The sequence below is a fragment of the Physcomitrium patens genome, chromosome 21 (genome assembly GCF_059467195.1).
Source record: "Physcomitrium patens ecotype Gransden chromosome 21, ASM5946719v1, whole genome shotgun sequence".
Taxonomy (NCBI): Eukaryota; Viridiplantae; Streptophyta; class Bryopsida; order Funariales; family Funariaceae; genus Physcomitrium; species Physcomitrium patens.
Window position 1 is genome coordinate 2,600,895 of NC_143430.1, and position 21,719 is coordinate 2,622,613.

General features: G+C 32.6%; 2 protein-coding genes across 2 annotated transcripts; both read left to right on the forward strand.

Moving 5' to 3' along the window:
• Window positions 1-8,948: 8,948 nt before the first annotated feature.
• On the forward strand, window positions 8,949-10,234 carry LOC112274124 (chlorophyll a-b binding protein, chloroplastic). The gene is made up of 2 exons (XM_024503305.3): window positions 8,949-9,153; window positions 9,458-10,234. Exons 1-2 carry the CDS (start codon window positions 9,008-9,010, stop codon window positions 10,107-10,109), a joined length of 798 nt encoding a protein of 265 aa, XP_024359073.1. The 5' UTR covers window positions 8,949-9,007; the 3' UTR covers window positions 10,110-10,234.
• A 1,255-nt stretch (window positions 10,235-11,489) lies between these two features.
• Window positions 11,490-15,065, forward strand: LOC112274123 (uncharacterized). The gene is made up of 7 exons (XM_024503304.3): window positions 11,490-11,868; window positions 12,114-12,177; window positions 12,528-12,682; window positions 12,860-13,095; window positions 13,185-14,298; window positions 14,407-14,492; window positions 14,814-15,065. Exons 1-7 carry the CDS (start codon window positions 11,803-11,805, stop codon window positions 14,884-14,886), a joined length of 1,794 nt encoding a protein of 597 aa, XP_024359072.1. The 5' UTR covers window positions 11,490-11,802; the 3' UTR covers window positions 14,887-15,065.
• Window positions 15,066-21,719: the final 6,654 nt, after the last annotated feature.

Here is a 21,719-nt window from a genome sequence, read left to right on the forward strand (position 1 = left end):
AAATGCAACAAATGAGATGGAAGCTTTTCATCGACGACATCTAACAAAATAAAATAAAAACGTTCCTTATAAAAGAAACAAGATCTAGGCAACATAACATTCTACTTTCAATCCTTATTTGTAGCTTCTTTGCAGTTGTGACACTAAAAAAATGGAGAATCAATAACCAGCAGGTTCGACTAAAGAGCCTTCATTTGTTGATCTGCGAGATGAGACATTACGACCTTCTAGATGATGTAATCTAGATGAAGATCCTCAAGAATGACATGTTCTTTCTCAAATAGATAGCAAGATACAACGTATTTGGTATCACGACCTTAGAAGGGACTTCCGATGTTTGGTGATTTTACTAGAGATAGAAACAACTCCTAACGGAGTTCCAAATATTTTATTTGAAGAAAGTTATGAAGGCTTTAACAACAATCAAATAACTAGGTGGTCTTCCTACCCTCGTATGGAATAGTATTGATGGTTGAGAGGTCCTATCAATCATCTTCGAAGAGAACAAAGATCAGAATATGTGGCAAATACAAATTGCTGCATCTTCGAGTTCCTCAACATGTGACCACTACTTCTCGTGGAACTCATCTCTAGAAGGGAGATAATGTCATGGACATATATTTACTATAATTATTATCTAGGTAATATGAATAGATAAAAATAGATAAAAATAGATAAAAGTAGATTAATTTCATAATATCTTCTAAAGAAACTTCTTAGAAGCTTTATAGATGCTACTTTGACTTTACATGTATTTATACTTGATTGATATGTTAGAAATTTGGTCAATAAGTTAACCACGTGCCACACACGTTAGTAGCTTGTAGAACAAGCTAACTATGTGGCGCCTACATAGAAAACTTGCCTTATAAGTTAAAATACGTATTGTAGAAAGTCAACACGTCTTTTGAGGTCCTATAGAATGATGTCATATAGCTCTTAGGTAGATAGTATATATAGAAGCAAGAGTGAAGTTTTCTTCACTCTTGTCAATTCCATTCTTGTTTATAGTCTAGTTTCAAGGATCTCTAGTTTTCTTATCTTTTGGCAATAGCCATTGCAATTTCTTTCTTAATATACATATTTAGTTATTTTTATTTTTTCATCTTTCTTTGAAAAAAGTCTCACTTATTTATTTATTTTTATTAAGTTCTTGTCCTTGACAATCATTGCCATAAGTTGATGCACCTTCTATGTTGGAAGTAGATATAGTCATTTAAAAATTTAGAACCTTTTTTGTAATTTGATGTGGTGGTTGACGTACTATGACTCTTTGACCATTATATATGGTCATATATAGTTCTTAATTCTGCTTTGATATAGTCTCTGTCCTAATCCTCAATGCTTCAAGAGCATTAATACTAGAATCTAATTTTATCTCTTTTGAGTTTGTCATATTGACTTTTCTACCTTTTTCCATAGAAAATCAGAAAAATACATGCCTTTAAAAGAAAAAAACGAAATCTATGATATAAAGAAAAGAAACAAAAAAAATATTAAAAAAAGAATAATATTAGTCTAGCTGAGAATAATCTGCAATCTCAAGAATCCTATAGTACTTCCAAGAAGAGGGATAATCTACTCTCTCTTAAGAAATACCAAGCTCTTAATATTATTTTATGACAGACTTGACAAACTATAAGAGACTATATACAAAACAAGGATTCAAGACTAAGAAATAGAGTTAGCTTAACATTAAAATAACAATTGGAAAGAAGGCAAGAAGGTCTTGGCTAGACTAAAAGAAATGAGTTATTGAGACTAAGGATCCCCTCAGCTTTGATTCCTATATATACTAGGTCCTAAGAAGCTTCTTGAAAAGTTTCTATGAGGCTTGAGAACAAAGCAAGCCTAAGATCCTTCTTCAGCAACTTTCTAAATCATCTAAAGCCTCCAAGAACCTTCTATGACCTCCTATGTCCTTTTAGAATTTTTTTAGAATCTACTAGAACCTTCCAAAACCTTCTGGAACCTTTTAGAACTTTTAGAAACTTCAAGAAACTTCTAGAACCTTTTGGAACCTTCTTCAATTGTGTGTCCATGATAATATAGGTTTGACTATACTAAATTCATGACTTTCTATTAGATTAAAAAAACTCTTAATGAAATTTGAAGAAAAGTCAAGTTTATGAGAAATCCAATCTATCACAAGATTATACTTTTCTAGCCACGATAAACCTAAAATGACTAGATTAAAGGAAGATCTAATTATATTAAAAATTATGCGACTATTATGACCATTTATTATTATATCTATAAGAAGTATTTCATGAGTAATATCTTCAAAAGATAATGGATGACTGTCTATGACTTCTATATGTATGGATTTAATTTTTTATACTAACAGTATATTATGACTTTTAACAAATATTTTATGTAAAAAACAAGTTGAGGCTCTTGAATCTATTAAGGCAGAGGCTTTGTGATTATAAGATTCTAAATACACATCAATTATAAAATAAGAAGTGGATTTGAAAGAAAGAATAAGACCTTCATTAGGAATTGTACAAGATTCTATTCACATAATGTCATGTTGTAATTTATTCATAGTGTAAAAATAATGGTTATTATATTGATGTTATTTAATAATGACCTTAGAAAATAATGAGTTATTTTCTATAGAATTTCATGGTTTATAGAAATCTTAAATAACTTGTGTAAGTTTTATAAGTAAAAGTAGAAGTATTAGGATTATTTTATATGAAAGATATAAAAAGATATGGATATTGATATTATAGTATTGTGGCCTTAGGCCATCTACATGGATAGATAAGGCAAGGATAAGAGGATCTTCACCCTCATTGGCTATAGGTCATGACCAATGAGCTTCAAGGGGCTATTCGAGAGAAAACCTAAGGAGAGGCCACTTCTTCAGGGGCATTCAAGGATTTAGAGGGGAGATTCAGAAAGCTTGTATTTTGGGCTATAATTTTGGTGTATAAAGTTTTTTATTTGAGTATTGTATGAAGAAGTTAAGGTTGTTTGAAGTTAGGATGTGAATTATTTACTGACTGTCACTCTTTTAAGCATAGAAAAAGTTGTAGAAGGTTTTCTAGAAAACAAAAGATATTGTTGGAAAGCTAGTTTGAAGGAATGCAATTTTTGTGCAAGGATTGTTAACTTTGAGTCTGCAATGAGAGAGTTATGGCTATTAAAAGTCTAGATGTAAAATTTGTACCTACTATCACTCTTTCAAGCATACAAAGAGTTGTAGAAAGGTATTTAACAATCGAAAGGTGGAGTTGGAAAGCTTACTTGAAGGACTTCAACTATTGTATAAGATTTGATAAAATTAGATCTAAAATAAAGAAGAAATGGCTGGTCGAAGTCAGAGCTTGCAAATTAAGGTAGTAAGTGAACCGAATTGTTGATGGTTATGTTTTGAGCCATTTTTTTTGAGCATTTTTGAATAAATTTTGGCTCAAACTTATCAAAGGTGTATTTATAATATTGAAAAGCTACACAAAAAAATTCATGTCATTTGAATGTTGGGTTTGTAAGAAATCACAAAATCAGTATATAGGTGTTTGTAAGTCAATATGTAAAGGCCGTGCTACTGAAATTGTGTTATCTAGAATTTTGTAGTAGTAAAATCCTTATAATACCAAAGTTGGATATAAAAGAGTTAAGGATATTGCCTTACTTCTCAGATAATTTGAGCTCAATCTAATAGTTGGATTGAGAATTATCAAATTTTAAAGTTTAGTGCATCAAATGGATTCGGTATTGAAGAAATTTTGGTATTATAAGGATTTTACTACTACAAAAAGGGTTTTGGAAATTACAAAAGATTTAGAAATTATTGACTAATTTTACTATTATTGGAGGTCTTATAATTATTATTTATTACTACAAATTTTACTATTACTAGAAGTCTAGTAATTTTTATTTACTGCTATAATTTTTACTATTATTGGAGGTTCAGTAATTATTATTTATTCCTACAACTTTTAGTATAACTAGAGGCTTGACATTTGATGTTTATTGCTACTATGTTTAATATTATAGAAAAGGATAAAAACAAAATTATAAGTAAGCTTGGAGTATTTTTCATCTTATGGTTAATTGAGAATTCAGTGTCAGTCAAAAGCCCAGCGCTTTCTCAAGGCAAGCTCTCTTTCCCTCCAACAACGGTCCCTATTGTAGCTGGACAAATTTATTTTTCGATATGTTTTCATCTTTGATAGTTGTACTCCTCATTTTGTAGTTGCATCATTTCTTTGGACAATATTAACTAGTGTGCTTAGCTTCTCCACAATATAAACATAATCTTTCTTGATGACAAAAAGTCTTTTCTTGTTCAGTGAGAGGTTTAAAATGTACTACATTAATTTGTATGACTTCTACTTCCAAATGTTTAGATTGAGAAGTTGATGGTATCACCATTGAATTATAATAACATTGAAGTTTCCTTGTGCAATTTTCAGATTGAAATTCAAAAAGTTAATTATTACATTTCACAGTAAAGTCAATTGCTTCACTTAATGTTTGAGGATTAGATAAATTAAGCATCAATTTTTTTACTTCATATTATAATCCATAGAAAAATTGGCTAATGAGTGCTACATCATCCCATTTGATATTTGTTACTAATTGTTGAAATTATGAAGCATATAATGTCACTAATTGATTGTCTTATCGCAAGATACAAATCTTCTTGGTTGCAATATGGGTTGCATCATGTTCTCCATACATAGGTTGAAATTTCATTAAGAATGCTTCTTAATTATTCAATATTGGATCATGTCATTCAAAAAATGATGAAAACTATGATAAAGCAGAACTTGAAAGTAGTATTCCAATAAAATTGACTTGTAATCCTTAAGTTGGATAACTTTAAGGTTGTAGTTCAATGACCAGTTGTACTTGATTGATGAATCTTCAAAACTTAGATCTTGTGCCATCAAACTTCTTATGCAATCCAATTTTTGGTTCCTTAAAACTTGAACAATGTCCAGTTGTAAGAGCAGTAGTATGGCTTGGTATAGATGCTAAAGCAACTCCAATGATGTCTATATCTTTATTGCTTGATAATCTTATTGCTCCTTGTAATGGTAGACTGAATTAATGCATTGCAAGCATTAACTCTCTCATTTGCTCTTGCGTTTGAGCCATTACATTCTTCATTTCAGCAAGCTCTGCCATGCTAGTACAATAAAAAGAAAGGTATCTATTTTCACAAAATACAATACTCAAGAATCAAAAAAAAAAATAGAAACAATATTAGTTTAGAAGAGGGAAATTTAAAACTTCTAATTTGTTTATGTGTTATTAAGAGAAAGGGATAATCTATTCTTAATCAAGAAAGGATAAAGCTCTGATATTATATGTGTACTCTTGTCAATCTATCAAGGACACAAATTAGAAGAAGATACATAAACTCATGGAATCTATATTAGAATAAAAGTGACAAAATAGAAGAAAGTATGTATGTTGAAGAAAGAACTGGAATAGCTATTGCTAAAGACTAGAAAACATAAGACTCTTGAAACTAGACTATAATCAAAAAAGGAGTTGACAAGAAAGACGAAGGCCTCACTCTTGCCTCTATATATACTACTTAACTAAGAATTATGTGGTGACATGCTATAGGATCTCTAATACGCATCTAACTTGTAGAACCCATGTCTAATTTGCAAGGCAAGTTTCCTAGGTGTGTACCATATGTCTAATTTTTAATACAAGTAGTTAACATGTTGACATGTAGCTTAATTGTTGGCCAAGTTTTCAACCTACCAATCACCTATAAACATGTATAAAGGCAAAGCAGTGTCTATGAAGCTTCTAAGAAGCTTTCTACAAGATATTATCATATTTATCTACTTTGACTTACTTCTATCTATTCTTATTATCTAGATAATTATTAAGATAAATATGTATCTCCGTGATACCTTCTTTTCCATCTTATGATTGATTTAGTCTATTTCTTGTTCCTATTCCTTGATTCAATCTATCTCCAATCTTCAACCTTTTCATCTCCATTTCTTATCTCTAATCACTCATTTACAATCCTTGTTCCTTATCTTGCCCTCTCATTCCTTTGTCCTTAATTCAATGTTACTTGCTCTCAATCCTTGTCTTCCATCCTTCCATCCCTTGTTTAAAGTCTATGTCTTCCATTCATTATCCCTCATCTTTTGTTCCTTATCTCCATCCTCCATGTCAAACCTTCTAGCTTTATTCTCAGCATGCTTTTTCTATTTTGTTTCTTTATTATTGTGAATAGCAACAATAACATTCATTAAAGATGTATTTTTATAAAATTATTTTGGGACTAAAAAATTATTGATATTGCATTGTAATTAAAAGATATTATATCTTGTTTGAATTTAAATACTATTAGATTAATTGATTGTATTTTGTGTATTTATGGAATTTGAATTTTCCAACAAAAATTTAAAATTTACAAGTCTTTTGAAATAGACATTATGAGCAAAATCCATGACTGAAGTTGTTGGGACTTAGAGTTGGTTTCATGAAACAAGCAAGATTAAGTTTTACTACTTTTTTTGTAGTCTAATTGTTAAGAGTGAAAAATTAAAGTAGAGTAAATAAACACTATGGTGAAGATATGGTACATGATAGTAAGAACAAAGATTTAAGATTAATATAAGTTAATTTAATATTTATTTATTATTCTAAAACAAACTAATTTTTTTATTATAAATAAAATTATTATTTTTATATTAAAGTTTTTTTTAATTTTAACTAAATATATTTAATTCTTAGTACTATGATTATTTTTAATTTTATTAGAATGTGTAATTTTAAATTTATATTCTAGATCATGAATAATATGTGATATGAAATAAATGAGTTATTTGTTATATGAAAGTATATATAGAGGAGTGCATGAAAATTCAGTTGTGATCTTTTTTTTCTTTAAATTATAAAAAAAATGCAAAATGTATAATAAAATATAATTTTACTTTAAGTTGTTTTATCTGTTAAAATAAATTCTAATTTTGATTATGAGGCTTTATCAAATTCTTATAATTACCAAATGTAGAATATAAAATAAATAATCATAAGTTTATTATAAATCATCATATATTATACTGTTAGAAATGTAAAGAAAAACTGAGATACCAAGACTATTCATTAAATATATTTTTTTATTATATATCTTATTTAAAAATTTAAAATATTACTTTTTAATTTTTAATAAAATAAAGGTAAGAAAGAAGTGAAAACTAAGATTATATAGATAAAATTATGGTTGTATTGTTTTATTTTTAAAAAATACAAAATAGGATTTTAAAAATTTTGATTTCTAATGCTGTTAATTTTTTAAAATAATGATATTATTTATATTACTAAATTATCGCCATTAAAATTATTTTAGTAATATTTTAAAGAAAATTTATAACTTATTATTTATTCACTTATTTGTTAAATATATATAAACACAAGATATATTGGTATTCATTTGCATGGAGAATGTTGTATATAAGTAAAGGAATTATTTTTGCTTAAGATTGTTTAGACATAAAAAATCATATTAAATAACATTAAAATTTTAGTAAATATATATTGCTACAAGGAAAATTGTATTGTCTTTTTTGTTCAGAAAATATATATATGTGTACTTGCAAAATTATAATAGACATGAATATGATAAATATATATATATATATATATATATATATACATTAGATGTAGTTAAGTAAAAAAAGAAAATATTGAATTAAAAATAAAATATAAAAAACTATTTACAAGAATAAAAATGATCATATTATATATATATATATATTTATATATAAGTCGATAAGAATGACCTTTAGAAGCTACTAAAAGGCCACAAAGCTTGCAAAACATGCTTGTAAAATGTAGGATGCTTTTACAATTGCTTTGTAGATGCTTAGAAGTTGAAAAAGAAGTTTTTATTGCTACATGGTGCATAAAAGTATATTTATAAATCTATATCCCTAATAGGTTTCTATAATATCTTGTGAAGAAACATTATTTTAAAATTTAATCTTATATTTGTAAATATTTTTTAAACACATTTTTTCTAACTATTGATCATCTATTTTGTTTAAAATAATTATAAAAAATTCAAAAAAGATTAAAGTATTTAGGTTAGAGTATTCATATTTATCTTATTCATTAACTTGAAGTTAAAAATGAATGATGATGTTAGCTTAATCTTTAAAATTGAATAGAACTTTATAAAAAACTTTAATATGAATTGAGTTTTGAAATAAAATATTGTCAAGAACATGAATATTAAAAAACTTAAAAAAAAAGACAATATATTTATATGCACTTAGGCAAGAAGAAAGAAAGCAAAAAAGATATAAAATTTATATAGTGGAAACACAACATTGATTCTTGTTTCAAGACTCTCTAGTTTATTAACACCTTGCAATAATATATATATATATATATATATATATATATATATTTTTGTCTTTCTTTTCTTTAGGTTTTTGGATGTCTGTTTGAAATATATTGTAAAGTAGCTCCTTCAACTAACTCTCTCTCTCTCCCTCTCTTTTATTTATTTATTTTTTAAATTTAAATATAGAAAAAACTTTAACAAAATCAAGAAAAAAAACGAAGGATAACAACCCATGCAGTGTGGCTGGCCACACATCATCAAAATTTATTTTTTCATATAAAATAATGCAATCTCAGTATGTGAGGAATGACTGCCCACATCGCGAGTGACGAGCGCGTCGCGTCGCGGCTGTCGCGCGGCCGCGACTGGCCACGCCTGCGTGGCAGATCCAGATAGAGCTCAAAAACTGGAGAATCGACAAGGGCCAGTGGCGGCGAGGCATCGAGTGGGGACCCAATCCTGGCGAAATCCAAACAGGCATCTCCTCCAATCAATTGCCTTCGCCATTTGGGTTTCTCGTGACCACACCCCGCCCGCAATTCTCCGCCCCTTGTCCACAGTATAAACAATCTGTACGCCCGCTCCATCTTCAGCACAGTCGAGTTCGCGTTACCCTCTGAAAGTTGTGTGGTGTGTTGCTTAGTGTTGAAACCTGTAGCAGCCATGGCCGCCGCTACCGCCATGCACTCCACCACCTTGGCTGGGCAGAGCTTGCTCAAGCCCGTGAACGAGCTCTCCCGCAAGGTTGGCTCCTCTGAGGCCCGCGTCACCATGCGCAGGACCGTGAAGTCCACCAGCGACAGCATCTGGTATGTATCGCTTTTGCTTTAATGTTTGACATGTAATCGATGTAGTGTTTGATTTCGGGGAATTTCTCCTCGGATGTCAGTCGGTGAAATGTGTCTCTAGGGTATACTGGAGTGTCCTTGACTTACCGCTGGCTCTGAAGTGACTCTGCTTGGGTCTAGTAGTGCGCGTCACACTGTTTGTGTTCGTTGTTCTGAATTCGCCTGAACGTACTCCTGTTCACCGCTGCCGAGGTGATTGAGAACGCCGGGTTGTTCTGCTCCCCCTATTGCTTCCTAATAGTAGCTCGATATATTTGTAATGCAGGTACGGTGCCGACCGACCCAAGTATTTAGGCCCCTTCTCTGGAGAGACCCCTTCATACCTGACTGGTGAGTTCGCCGGTGACTACGGGTGGGACACTGCTGGACTGTCCTCTGACCCTGAGACCTTCGCCAGGAACAGGGAGCTTGAGGTCATCCACGCCCGATGGGCCATGCTCGGAGCTTTGGGGTGCCTCACCCCCGAGCTCTTGGCTAAGAGCGGTGTGAAGTTCGGCGAGGCCGTATGGTTTAAGGCCGGAGCTCAGATCTTCAGCGAGGGCGGTTTGGACTACTTGGGAAACCCTAGCCTTGTTCACGCTCAGAGCATCTTGGCCATCTGGGCGTCCCAGGTTGTGCTCATGGGAGCCGTTGAGGGTTACCGTGTTGCCGGTGGACCCTTGGGTGAGATCACCGACCCCATCTACCCCGGAGGCTCATTTGACCCCTTGGGTTTGGCTGATGACCCCGACACATTCGCTGAGTTGAAGGTCAAGGAGATTAAGAACGGCCGTCTCGCTATGTTCTCCATGTTCGGATTCTTCGTCCAGGCCATCGTAACCGGCAAAGGCCCACTCGAGAACTTGAATGACCACTTGGCTGACCCCGTCGCCAACAACGCCTGGGCATACGCAACCAACTTTGTTCCCGGGAATTAGATCAAAATCAGAATTGAGAATGCCCTGAGCATTGCCCTAGTGGATTGTATCATAGGGCCACATGGAGGCTCGATTTTTTCGGTTGTGGTTCAGCTGTCGTGAATAAAGACTGTATTATTCATCAATTTGTGTCAGTGAGATCAAGTTTTGTCTTGAGCACTTGGATCATGCTGCGTACATGTATGCCCCAAGTAATCTTTTAGCATGATGTGCCTGACATGTTGACACCCCTGATTGCTAGTCGGTGTCAAGTTCAAATCTTGTGGCTCTGTACACCCACTCAGTGGGTGGCAGGACTGAATTAATGAACTAGATCAATTATTGAAGTTATCAATTGCAGCCTATACACTGGTAAGTAGGGTAATTCACCTACATGCTGATGAATATCGCAGCCAGGGTTAACATGTTTGTAGATAAATAACTGCGCTCGTTAGAGACGTAAATGATGTACTCTCAATTATTCTTTACTCCAATAACCTATCCTTCACTTAATCGTTTCTCAAGCTGTTTGAATGTTCTGTACGACTTGTCTATGATGTGTGAGGTCGTACTCTCTACGAATATGGTTTTCATACAATTGATTACGGTTTTCGGCTACAGTCCTCTAACCAATTTTACTTTGTTCGCGTCAACGCACAATAATATGTTTAGGACATTGTGTCTTCATTTATCGTTCCATTTTGAGGTAGTTAATGAAACATGCGAAATTACAAGCTGTTGAGTGCGAGGGCAGACAAATTATACAATCGATCCTGCATGCAGCTTGCGCTGCGGTCAAATAACGATTTTCTCTCTCGAGGCACACTTAACTTGGAAGGTGTAAAGGATTCATCTGGATTAGGTTACCATCAACAGTAATGAAACCTCCATTCGGCACCGAAGCTAAACTTTGACTACTCGTGGGTGTACACCTTGTCACGTGGGTTTAAAAAATCAGTGAAATCTTATATTCTCTATTTCTATATGTTAATTCATATATATATAATCACATTGTAGTGTGTCACTACTAACTAGGTTAGAGGAAGGATGTTACGGCGATTGGGAAATTCTTAAATATGCAATGGAAGTAATACGCTTCCTCTTGTGAAATCTATTCACATTGATGTAACCTCGAAATACGCGAAACCTCAAGCGGAGGCATTCATAAGCCTGAATTATGGAGCTCGTCTTGGGAAGCGACAACAACATACCTCTGTTGACAGGACATCTTAACTGGGTCCTCCCTAGCCAGGAGAAATTTTCTTTCCATGTGGGGTCGGGCTGGTGATCAATCTTCCCAGCCATAGGCTGCGTGGGACGTAACATCTTGTGTGGCACATGTGGGCAGTTTGGGAGAAGATGCCCGCCCTCGCTCCCGTTGGATTCATTCCCGAGTCGTCACAAAGGCCGCCGTCAAACTCGCAATATGGTTTGAAGTCGCGTTCAGAATCACTCAACGCTCTAAGTATGGGGGTGCTGTTAGCATTTGCGAGCCGGAAGGATGTAGCATTATGCTGGTGGAAGTGGATCAAGTGACAGCTGCTCACGTTTTGTTGTTAGGAGCAAGGTTCCACAGGTCTGGGGAGGGAAGTTTGAAGAGAATGGACTGCAGAATTCATTGTGAGGAGTCCGTCGATAGATTTGCAGGTTTCTGATGATGGAAGGTTCTAATTAAAAATAAAATAAAATGAGCTTTGTATAGTCGGGAGGCGTGATGGGGTGGCTGTGGATGTGTCTCGGAATCAGAGACAACTCAGCTCGGAGAATTCGTGATGCTGAGGTATGTTAGCTTTCTGAGCTTGGACTTCGAGATATAGGTCTAAGACTGTAAGGGTAACTTGGTAGGGGATGTATGTCCGGGACTTCTGCCGGACGATGGACGCATCGGGTTGATGGTTCAAATTCTTGATGTTGCGAGATATTACATCGATTGTTTCAAGGGGGTAGTTGTGTGGTGTTGCGATGAAGTTTTCAGGGCCTTGTAAGTTTGCCTGATGTTAACCGAACTTGAATTGTGCACATCAGGGAAGATTGAGCAGCGATTCTTACGACGCCAGATTTGGCAGCTCCAAGATACCGCGGATAGAAGGTTACGAAGTTTTGGTTTTTCCTTGCCTTTGCAGCTGTGATTAATTTCCATCACCTCGGCTGTACGTCTGTTTGGGTTAGGCAGTTTTTTTTGTTTTTCGTTTTTTTGATTTTTTTGATTTTTTTGGTTGAATCGAAGAAGACATATCGTAGCTTCCCTGAAGTCAGAATGTAAAGAAGTTCTTCCAGTGAGCTCTACAATTTTGATATAATGGATTTTCAGGTTAAGTATGGTCCTATCCCTTCAAAGTTCGGAGCTATGGTGGGTGTGTGTCGTCCGGTACTGAGCCAATGGACCTGCACGAAGAAAACACAATACTAGTAGTAACGTGCGGAGGTGCTTTGGTGCAGACTACTTGCAGCCCAGACGAACGGGATACGACGTCTTCGTTAATAGATATACATCAGAGTCCCCGAACTCAATTAAAACGGTCGCATCGTCGATAGATTCAATACACGCAGATGGAAATGGCAGCAACAAAGAAGGCAAAAAATGGGCACATCAGGTATAGCTTGCGTTCTAAAACTGGGGAGGACGATCAGGGAAGAGATAGAAGTATATTGGTTCAGCTTAAGCGTACAAGGCATTCTAAGCATCCAGTCTATCCTCACAATCTCGCGTAACTGCTCTTCCTAATTTCCCTGAGAAGTTTATGACAGTGTCGTAGCGATGGTTTCTGCAGGAATCGAATGTGCAACTCCGTCGCGTGGAAAAGAAATGGGGAAACACGAATGCAATACCTCCTGGCGATGTTATTAGCAGAGAATTCCGACCACACTGGAGCAGTGGCGAACAGATTCCCGAAAATAACGTTGTTTCACGAGAAACATCGAGTTTGCGGAAGTCCTTTTCCGAGCTCTTGATGGAAACTGACGCACTTGATAGCTCGACGTCGAGATTCAAGGGTCCTCTGGCATTGTAAGTACGAGAAATGTGGTTGAGTTTTGTTCTGTTCATCGGACTCTGCACTTCGAGAAGCTAATTTTCTTGTGAGTTGTTGATGACAGAGCCGCCATCGCTGCAGCAGCTGAGAGAGCTGCGAGATCACATAGACAGCACGGGGAAGGCGGAAGAGGAAGGAAAAACATCCAGCCTGTGCACTTGGCGGCTTGCGATCAGCCTTCTCGGAGTCCCCAGTCTCCTCATTCTATATCGCTGTCTTCAGCCGTGAGTGTCTCTTCTCTCTCTAAGAAGCACCTTGAAGCTTCACATGCGGTAGCTGCTTTCAAAGAGAACAGGCGTCGACAAATGTCTGAGAGGCAATCAAATGTCCGGAGTAATGGAAGCATTCGGAAAATTTTCCGCTCGTCACGGAAGCGCCCGTTCCGACGAGCTCTGTCGCCCGTCCTCGAAGTCTTGTCCCTTGACGAAGAACTCCGGAGCAAGAGGAAAAGTGACGTTAGCTTGCGCGATCTATTCACCAACGACTTGCCGCAAGCTCCCAGTGAACGTACTTCCACAGAATCAATACCTTCTGCTGGTGACCATCAGCAGAGTACATGGAGGAATTCTTTGGCTATGATTGCGAAGGCAACAGGGATGACATCAGAAGCTCTCTCGACAGAGGAGGGTGCTGATTGTGTGGATGTGGAGAATTTGCAAGAGAAATCGGAGGCTGCCGGAGCCGGACATTCACCCTGCCCTTTGTCTAGCTGTTTAAGTGAGTTTGCAGAAGGACGAAGTCAAGAAACTCCAGTTGATGGATCAGTGCTCGGTGAGAATGGTACTATCAATGGCAACCATGACCGCAACCTTGACGAAGGATTGGATAGGGCTTCCAGCCCTCCACGAGGAGCATATCCGGAGGGAACCTCTTCCGGCCCAGAAAATTTGCGACTTCAAAGTCAGCCTCATACCGGCTCTCAAAATCTGGGACACGAGCCGCATGATGATGTCTCATTGCTGAGGACTTCGGTGAGAGATGTATTGGTATCGCCAGAGGTGTTCATGTCCCCTAAAACGGCCAACTCGGAGCTAAATTTCACGAGAATTATGGACGTGAATCCCGAAGAGAGGCCCATCCTTGGTTCCCTAGCGGATCACTGGGAAGCTGCGTTGACGACGAAAAAATCCGCTTGGGACGGCAAAGGCATTCCGAATTCGACCCACAAGTACCGGGAGGTAAGAATCAACCACTCTTGTTTGCATAGGAACAGAACCATGCGCACAGTCCGAAATGTAATTGCCACTAATTCTGCCTACTGAAGTCCCTGTTGGTATGCGATACAGGATCAGAAAGTCATGTGGCATTCGGCGTCATTTGAGGAACGTCTGGTGCAAGCTCTAGCAACACAAGAAGCCTCAGTTCCCCAAAGGTACTGCATATCCTTGCTTGTATAAGCATCAGTATGTCATGTTTTGCATCAATTTCTGTTGATCGTCAACCATGTACACAATCACTTTAATCAACTCTTTTGCATCTGCAAGTGGGTTGGGTATCAAGCTTTCTGTTCTGGCGCGTGCGTCTTCGATTTGCTTCATGGGTCAGCTCGTGCTCCATCTGTGAACATAGTCGGCACCTAATGCAAAATCAACCTACTTCACATGTGGTGGTTATCGATTACTGACGGACTTTTTTATGGTGGATTTTCGAAGCTTGATGGTATATTTCTTAAAGTGTGGCTTGGAATGTGCAGAAGAAGCAGGTCAAGAGGACTAGTGAATCGATTAGCAGCAGGTAGGAGTGATACGGGTTTGCAAGCACATTAGTGCAACCTCATCTCACAAACTAGACCTGAAGATGGAGAGACAATTTTACCTTCTTCGAATTTACATTTTATTCTCTGGATGCAAGTCGTCTTTGAAATTTGGCAAACCTAAGGCCGAGTTTTGATTGGAATGAAACAATGAAGATATAAATGGGACCAACCTCATGAATTCCATCCCAACATGGTGGTATAATATCCTTGTGGCTCGCAGTGTCCACCATCACAATTCCAGAACTGAATTGCTTTTTCAAAAAAATTCCCCTGGAGATGAAATTCCATTTTGTGTTTTGAATTCATGATCAGACCTATTACCAATACAAGACTTTCAAATGATACTCACGCTATCAAAGGACTAATACTTTTATCAAGTAGATCACCAATCTTGTGCACCAGGACAAAGACAAATCAAAGGATTTACACCTTGAGATTTAGTTGAAATTCTCCATAAATTATTTTTACAAATAGTTTGAGTAGTGCCACTTATATAATACAAAGAAGACAACATGAAATATTTAATACTACTGTTCAATTCAGTAAGTAATTCATAATTTAAATTGTTAATATATTAGTATGAAATGGGAGCAAAGCTGACAACTTATGTTTTAGTATCAGATATAATAGATTTGTTCTATTGATGAGGTGTGAGACTTAACAGGGTTACAATTGCTTATCAAACTCATACTGTGTTATTCTTTTTATTGGTTGAGTGTTCAAGTAAAGTTATTTTTTTATGATATAGCGATTTTAATGTAGTTTATTTGAGACTAAGTAGTAATTGAAGGGGACTAAGATTTGTTGTATGCATTCTCATGTTAAATTTCTCTTACCATGACAATGTTTTGAGCATTATCAAAAGCCTCATATTTGTAGATGCTTTAATTGATAAATAGATGCCATTGTGTTTGCAAATTTACAATGCGTGGTATGAAACAACCTACAATAACAATGCTTATTAGCTATAGAAACAAGACAAACAACCCAAAAAACAAGAATAAAGTGTTTAAAAACACTTTGGCAATCTTGACCAAACCTTAAATAATCATAAAAAGTAATCCCAATTAAATCTAATAAAAATTGAAAAAATCCAAAAGAAACCATAAACCCTAAATCCAAAGGAAATCCTAGTCAAACTTTGATTAAAAACTACAATAGTTTCAAACCTTAATAACTTTTATAATAACCATTAATCTTATGTAAAATTTTACATACACTTTAATTTACTAATTAAAAACAAGCATATATAATTTCAAAAAAATTTAACTTACAAATTAAGAGAAATAGCTCATAATCTACTCCAATGTTGATAATCTTTCTTCTTCAATTTCAATCTAAATCTTCCATCTTAAATTTCTTTGTCTTAAATTGTTAACTTCTTTTCAAAATTTTCAAGAATGTAAAAAATTAGCCAATCAATAGTATATCATTTTTTTTTTTTTTTTCCTAATTTAACTTCCAAATTGCTCAAAATCTAAGAAATTCTTATTGACCTTTAAAATTTAATTTTTAAGATATTAACTTACTTGAACCTCAATTTCTTTTGAGAAAGATTGTTTAATAGAGCTCAAATTCATTATTTATATTTAGTACAAAATATTCACAAACTTACAAAATTTTATATATTGATCTACTACAAAGTCCACACGATTTACTAAGATGTAATCTTCTTTTTATCTTACACAAAACATTATCATTCAAAACAACCTCTACTTTGAAAAGCTCTCATAAAGTCAAAATAAATTCAAATTGCTTAAAATAAATATTTATAAAAATCCAATCAAATTTTCTTTAAAAACTCACACTCCAATCAATTGGAAAAAACCTTATTTTCTATAGGTGCAAGGTTTTATGCCTTAGGATCTGGTTTTGATCCTAATTTATAACCAACCTTCTATAGATATCAATCTAAGATTTATCTAATTAATTTTTTTGATTGCTATTCTTTACTTCTATCTTAAGATACACATAATAGTATTTTTACTAATCTACTTGTTTTTTCTTATGTATGGCTTTACAAACTAAGTAGAATCTCTTTTTACAAAAATGCAATGTTAACACTTATTAATTTTACTACCTCTTTAAATATTATCTATAACTCTAAGTTAATTTTCTATTATATTTTAAAATAAGTTATTTTATAATATAAAACTCTCTTTCATCCAATAGCCATGTAATAATATAAAAATATAGAAGAAAATTATAAATATTATTTTTCCATCTTTAATAAAAATAGTTGTGCTTCTTTTAACTTTAACCTCGTGAGGTTTGTTTCCAAATGCCCAAATTTTCCTCCTTTAAAAATTATTTATTTTTCTTCAACAACTTTGTAATGTTAGTAAGAAAGACCTCTAGATCCTTATGTTTACTATAAGTGTCTTCTTTTAACATCTTTACATCTTCTTTGGATAACTCACTAGGATGATATTTGACAACTAGTTAATTTTTAGCGATATAACCTCTCTTACTATATCAATAACATATGGACCTAAAATGAAAATATTTTTATGATTTCTCAACATTCTTCTTGAAAGTCAAAACTGAATTCTTGCTGACTTTGTGTTTTTGAAACATCGTGACAAGAGCCTTTAAGTCTTCTTTTCCAAGTTGTAAGTTCCAAAGCTCCATTTGATACAATGCAATGACGAACTTAGTGCTTAAGGCGTTGAAAGAAAGAAGCTCTTCCATGTTGGAGATGATAGACATTGTGGCATCATAGATGCAAGGCAATCTATTAAGCATTAAGTAAATAAAAATTGTATTAAAAAAGGCTTATTCTATGCAAGACATTTGATCTTTTAGATCTTCGATAGTGTTGAGGTAATCTTCAATTTTCTCTCTTTCTTTCATTTTGATTGAATGTAGATTTTTAAAAATTATCAAAAGTTATGACATGTCACTTGACTTCAACTTAGTTGACATGATTATCTGTATTAGCTACTACTTTCATTAATTTATTCTTTATCAACATAATTATAGCATAGTAAGTATTAACCTTCATTAATTTAAGTTTATTTTTACTCAAATCTCTTCTATAAATATTAAATATAAGCTAGCTAGCTATGATTTTGCTCTCAACTATTTTTTACAAATCTTCTCTTAAACAAAACTTTCATGTACACTTTCTATATGTAAAAGTTAACAAATCTTCTCTTAAACAAAACTTTCATGTGCACTTTCTATATGTAAAAGTTAACAATTCCATCTAATTTTTTGACTTTACCAAATTAAGTTATTTTTTTGATTTTTTTAGATATTTCTATATTTAGACCTCTTTTTAACTTCATATGAAGTAGAAATTTTAAAATAGACTTTCTTTCTAAGTCTATCTCTTCTCTTGTTGACATCTGAGTAAATAAAGATCAAAGTTTATTTAGATGTATTCTTTTGAATACATAGAGAAATAATTAGTTATCCTTAACTTGTTAGATTTAATGCTACACTTGCTTTAATATCATATAGTTTTTAATAAGTGAGTGATAATATATCACATATTGAATTATATACACAAATGAGTAGTAGCAAATAATTGAGCAAAAGCGGCATTTCATTCTTATAAAGAGTGTATAACAATAAAGACCTAAATAATCAATTTATAAATGAATTGAAAATAACCAATCATATAGATGAATTGAAAAGTTCATTAGTCAAATTCTAAGTAGACTTGAAAGTAAAAAAAATAAAAGATTGTTTGAGTACCAACAAATTATTATAGACAAATACCACAAATATGATCTATATAATTGTAAATTGTCTAAATCTTATGAAAATTATCTTAGTAAGTAGAAGATTAAAAAAGTTATTTTTTTGTTATTTAGGTTATATTTAATTTAAATTATTTCAATTGATCAAAATCCTTAATACTATGGATTAAGGATTCACTATTAAATTCTTTGATTAACTATATATCTTTAGTAGAGTTTTATTGTGTGATGAAATATTACTTAAGTGTCAATTAGTGGGTATTTAGAAGTTCACCAAAAACATCTAATATATGCATCAAATAAAACCAAGATTACCAAAGTTTGATTATTTTTTTAGAAGAATTTATAAATAAAAAAAAAATAAAAATGATTAAAAATAGAAAAATGATTTTTTTCTGCTTATTTTATTTGTTGACAGTATGTACATAGCCTAGCAAAAAGATTTGCTAGTGAATAATACAACACGCTACTTTTTTGACTTCAATAGTTGATTGCTCTACAACTACTTTTGAAATATCACATTTGTAAAAAAAATATTTTAAAGAGATTTCTTTTTTAAACTTAAATAGTTACCATTGTATAAAACCTTACAAAAATGATGTGCAATTCTAATTTTTACAAATTAATTATTATAAATAAAATATTTTTTACAATAACCATAATTTTATCAAAATAAGAATAAATTTTATTATTAGTGGTGTCATATTATTATACAGCTATTAGGTGAAAAAAAAAAGATTATATTATAGAATAGCTTAATTAAAAATATTATAAATAATTATATTAGAAATAAAAATAATAGACAAGAAAGTAGTAAAACTATTAAGTCCTAATATTATCTCTTTGCAAAATGGACTTCTACTTACTTTGTATGGCTATAAATGCGACAAAATAAAATAGATAAAATAAAATAATTAAAATAGGCATATTTAGAAAGAAATTAAGAGTGGTTTGTATCAAAAATTACCTTAATAAAACTAAGAATTGATACTTAAAGGACCAATTGTGAACTAAGATCAAAATCAAACCTTGAGGCATAAAATTGCACATCTACAACAATTCTTAGTTTTTAGTATGATCAAAGAAGGCAATTTTAGAACACATTAGAGCAAGGTTATTTAGGTAGTAATTTGGAGTGATTTGAATTTGTAATGGCTTTGTAAAGGCTTTGCAAATTCAATGTTGTTTTGAGATGACTTTGATTTTTTAAGAAATATAATAGGTTTATACTTTAGAGAATTTTATGAGATTGCTAATTGAGCTAAAAGTAATTTTTTGTGGTTATGTGATTGTAATTGAGTTAAATATATGTTGTAAATTTGAGCTTGATTGAATGGTTTATTTAAGTATTATTAAAATTTAAGAATTTGAATATCTCATTAATTAGAGTTTAAAAGATCAACAAGGATTTCCAAGATTTTTAGCCATTTCTAATTAGATTGAGATAAATTTTTGTGCTGTAGTATTGGACTTCATTTCCAACATTTGCACAAATTTTGGAAGCATTAGATGGTGCAATAAAGATATATTAGCATTGGGAGAATGACATCAAGATTGTAGAGGAAGGCTAACTAAAATCTAAGCAGATTATGAAACTTATCTTTTATTTGATAAGTTTGATCTTCTTCAAAATTCTTAAGTTTATTGAAAATCAAATAATTAGGAAGTAGATAAATTTTGAGTTAAAATCAATGGTTAAATTAGTAATCATTGAATTTTTAATCAACTATAGGAATTAATTAGGATTTATTTAATGTTTAGGATTTTATTAGAATTTAATTAGAAATTGTTTTAGAATTTATGGTTTGAATTTAAGATTTTATTAATATTTGATTAGGATTTTTTTAGGATTTGATTTAAAAGTTTACTAGGATTTGATTTTGACCTAATTAGAATTTATTAAAGATTAAAGATTTAATTAAGATTTCATTAAAATTTAGTTTAGATTTATTTACGATTATAGTTTTGATTAAAGTTTCATTAGAATTTGATTAAGATTTGATTAGAATATAATTAAATTTTATTTAAAATTAAATTATAATTTGATTGGAATCTAATTATAATATATTAAATTTTATTTAAGAATTATTTTAATCCTAAATTTTAAATCTTAAATCCTAACTACAAAGATGGATCTTGTGTAGATAGCCTACTTTTTTGATTTTGTAGGCTAAAAGTAATACTAGTTATATTAACTATGTTTTCATCTACAAATATTACAATATTAGCAAAGACTTAACAAAGTATGCTTGTTGAGTATAAGGAATGAAGAAAAAAATTGATACTTTTGAACAACTTTTTTTATTCTTGTACGTGCATGGATGTAAAAGATTTGGTATTATTGGAAGTATTTACTAGAATAAGTTTGTTGCCAAGATCAAGAATACAAAAGATTGTAGTGGCGAGACTTAAGATTTCCAAAATGTATGTATCCATTTAAATCATTTGGCCTATCAAGTCCTTCATAGCCTTCCTTTATAGTTCATTAATTGTAGAATGTGATAGATCACATGTAACCTAGATGTATGCATTGCATCATCCAAAGAATGAGTCTTAAATCTTGCAAATAAATTTAATGAATGCATTGGACAACTTTCTATATCGCTCTTAAAAAAATTTAACATTTGTCTCTTTTGCCATGTTTGATGTGAGTACTCTTAAGAGGGAAATTTTTGCATGACTAAAAGTCAAGTGTTGGATATGATTTCTTTTAATTATAACTATACTTGAAAATACATCTTGTTAATTTCCGCCATGGTAGCCTTATAAGCATCTATTTTTAATATTTTTATAGTGGATCAAATCTTATTACTGAGCTTAGTCTTGAACTTTATCTTGATATGCTTCTTGATGTACCAAATACAACCTACATGCATTGTGTTAAAAAGCTTTCAGGCTATTTCATGCTCTATGCTCTAGTAATATCAAGGAATAATATGTTAGTTTGCCTCATCATTTTTTTGATAGTCTAATATACTACCATTACCATGTTTCAATTTGTAAAGTATTTTTTATAGTCTTTAATTACATTCATGGTTTGAAAATTAAAAAATAAGATTATATCTACAACTTGCTCATGGAATTAAGTCAAATATTTGGTATTTTTGATTAGTGCAATACCAAAAACAATAAGACA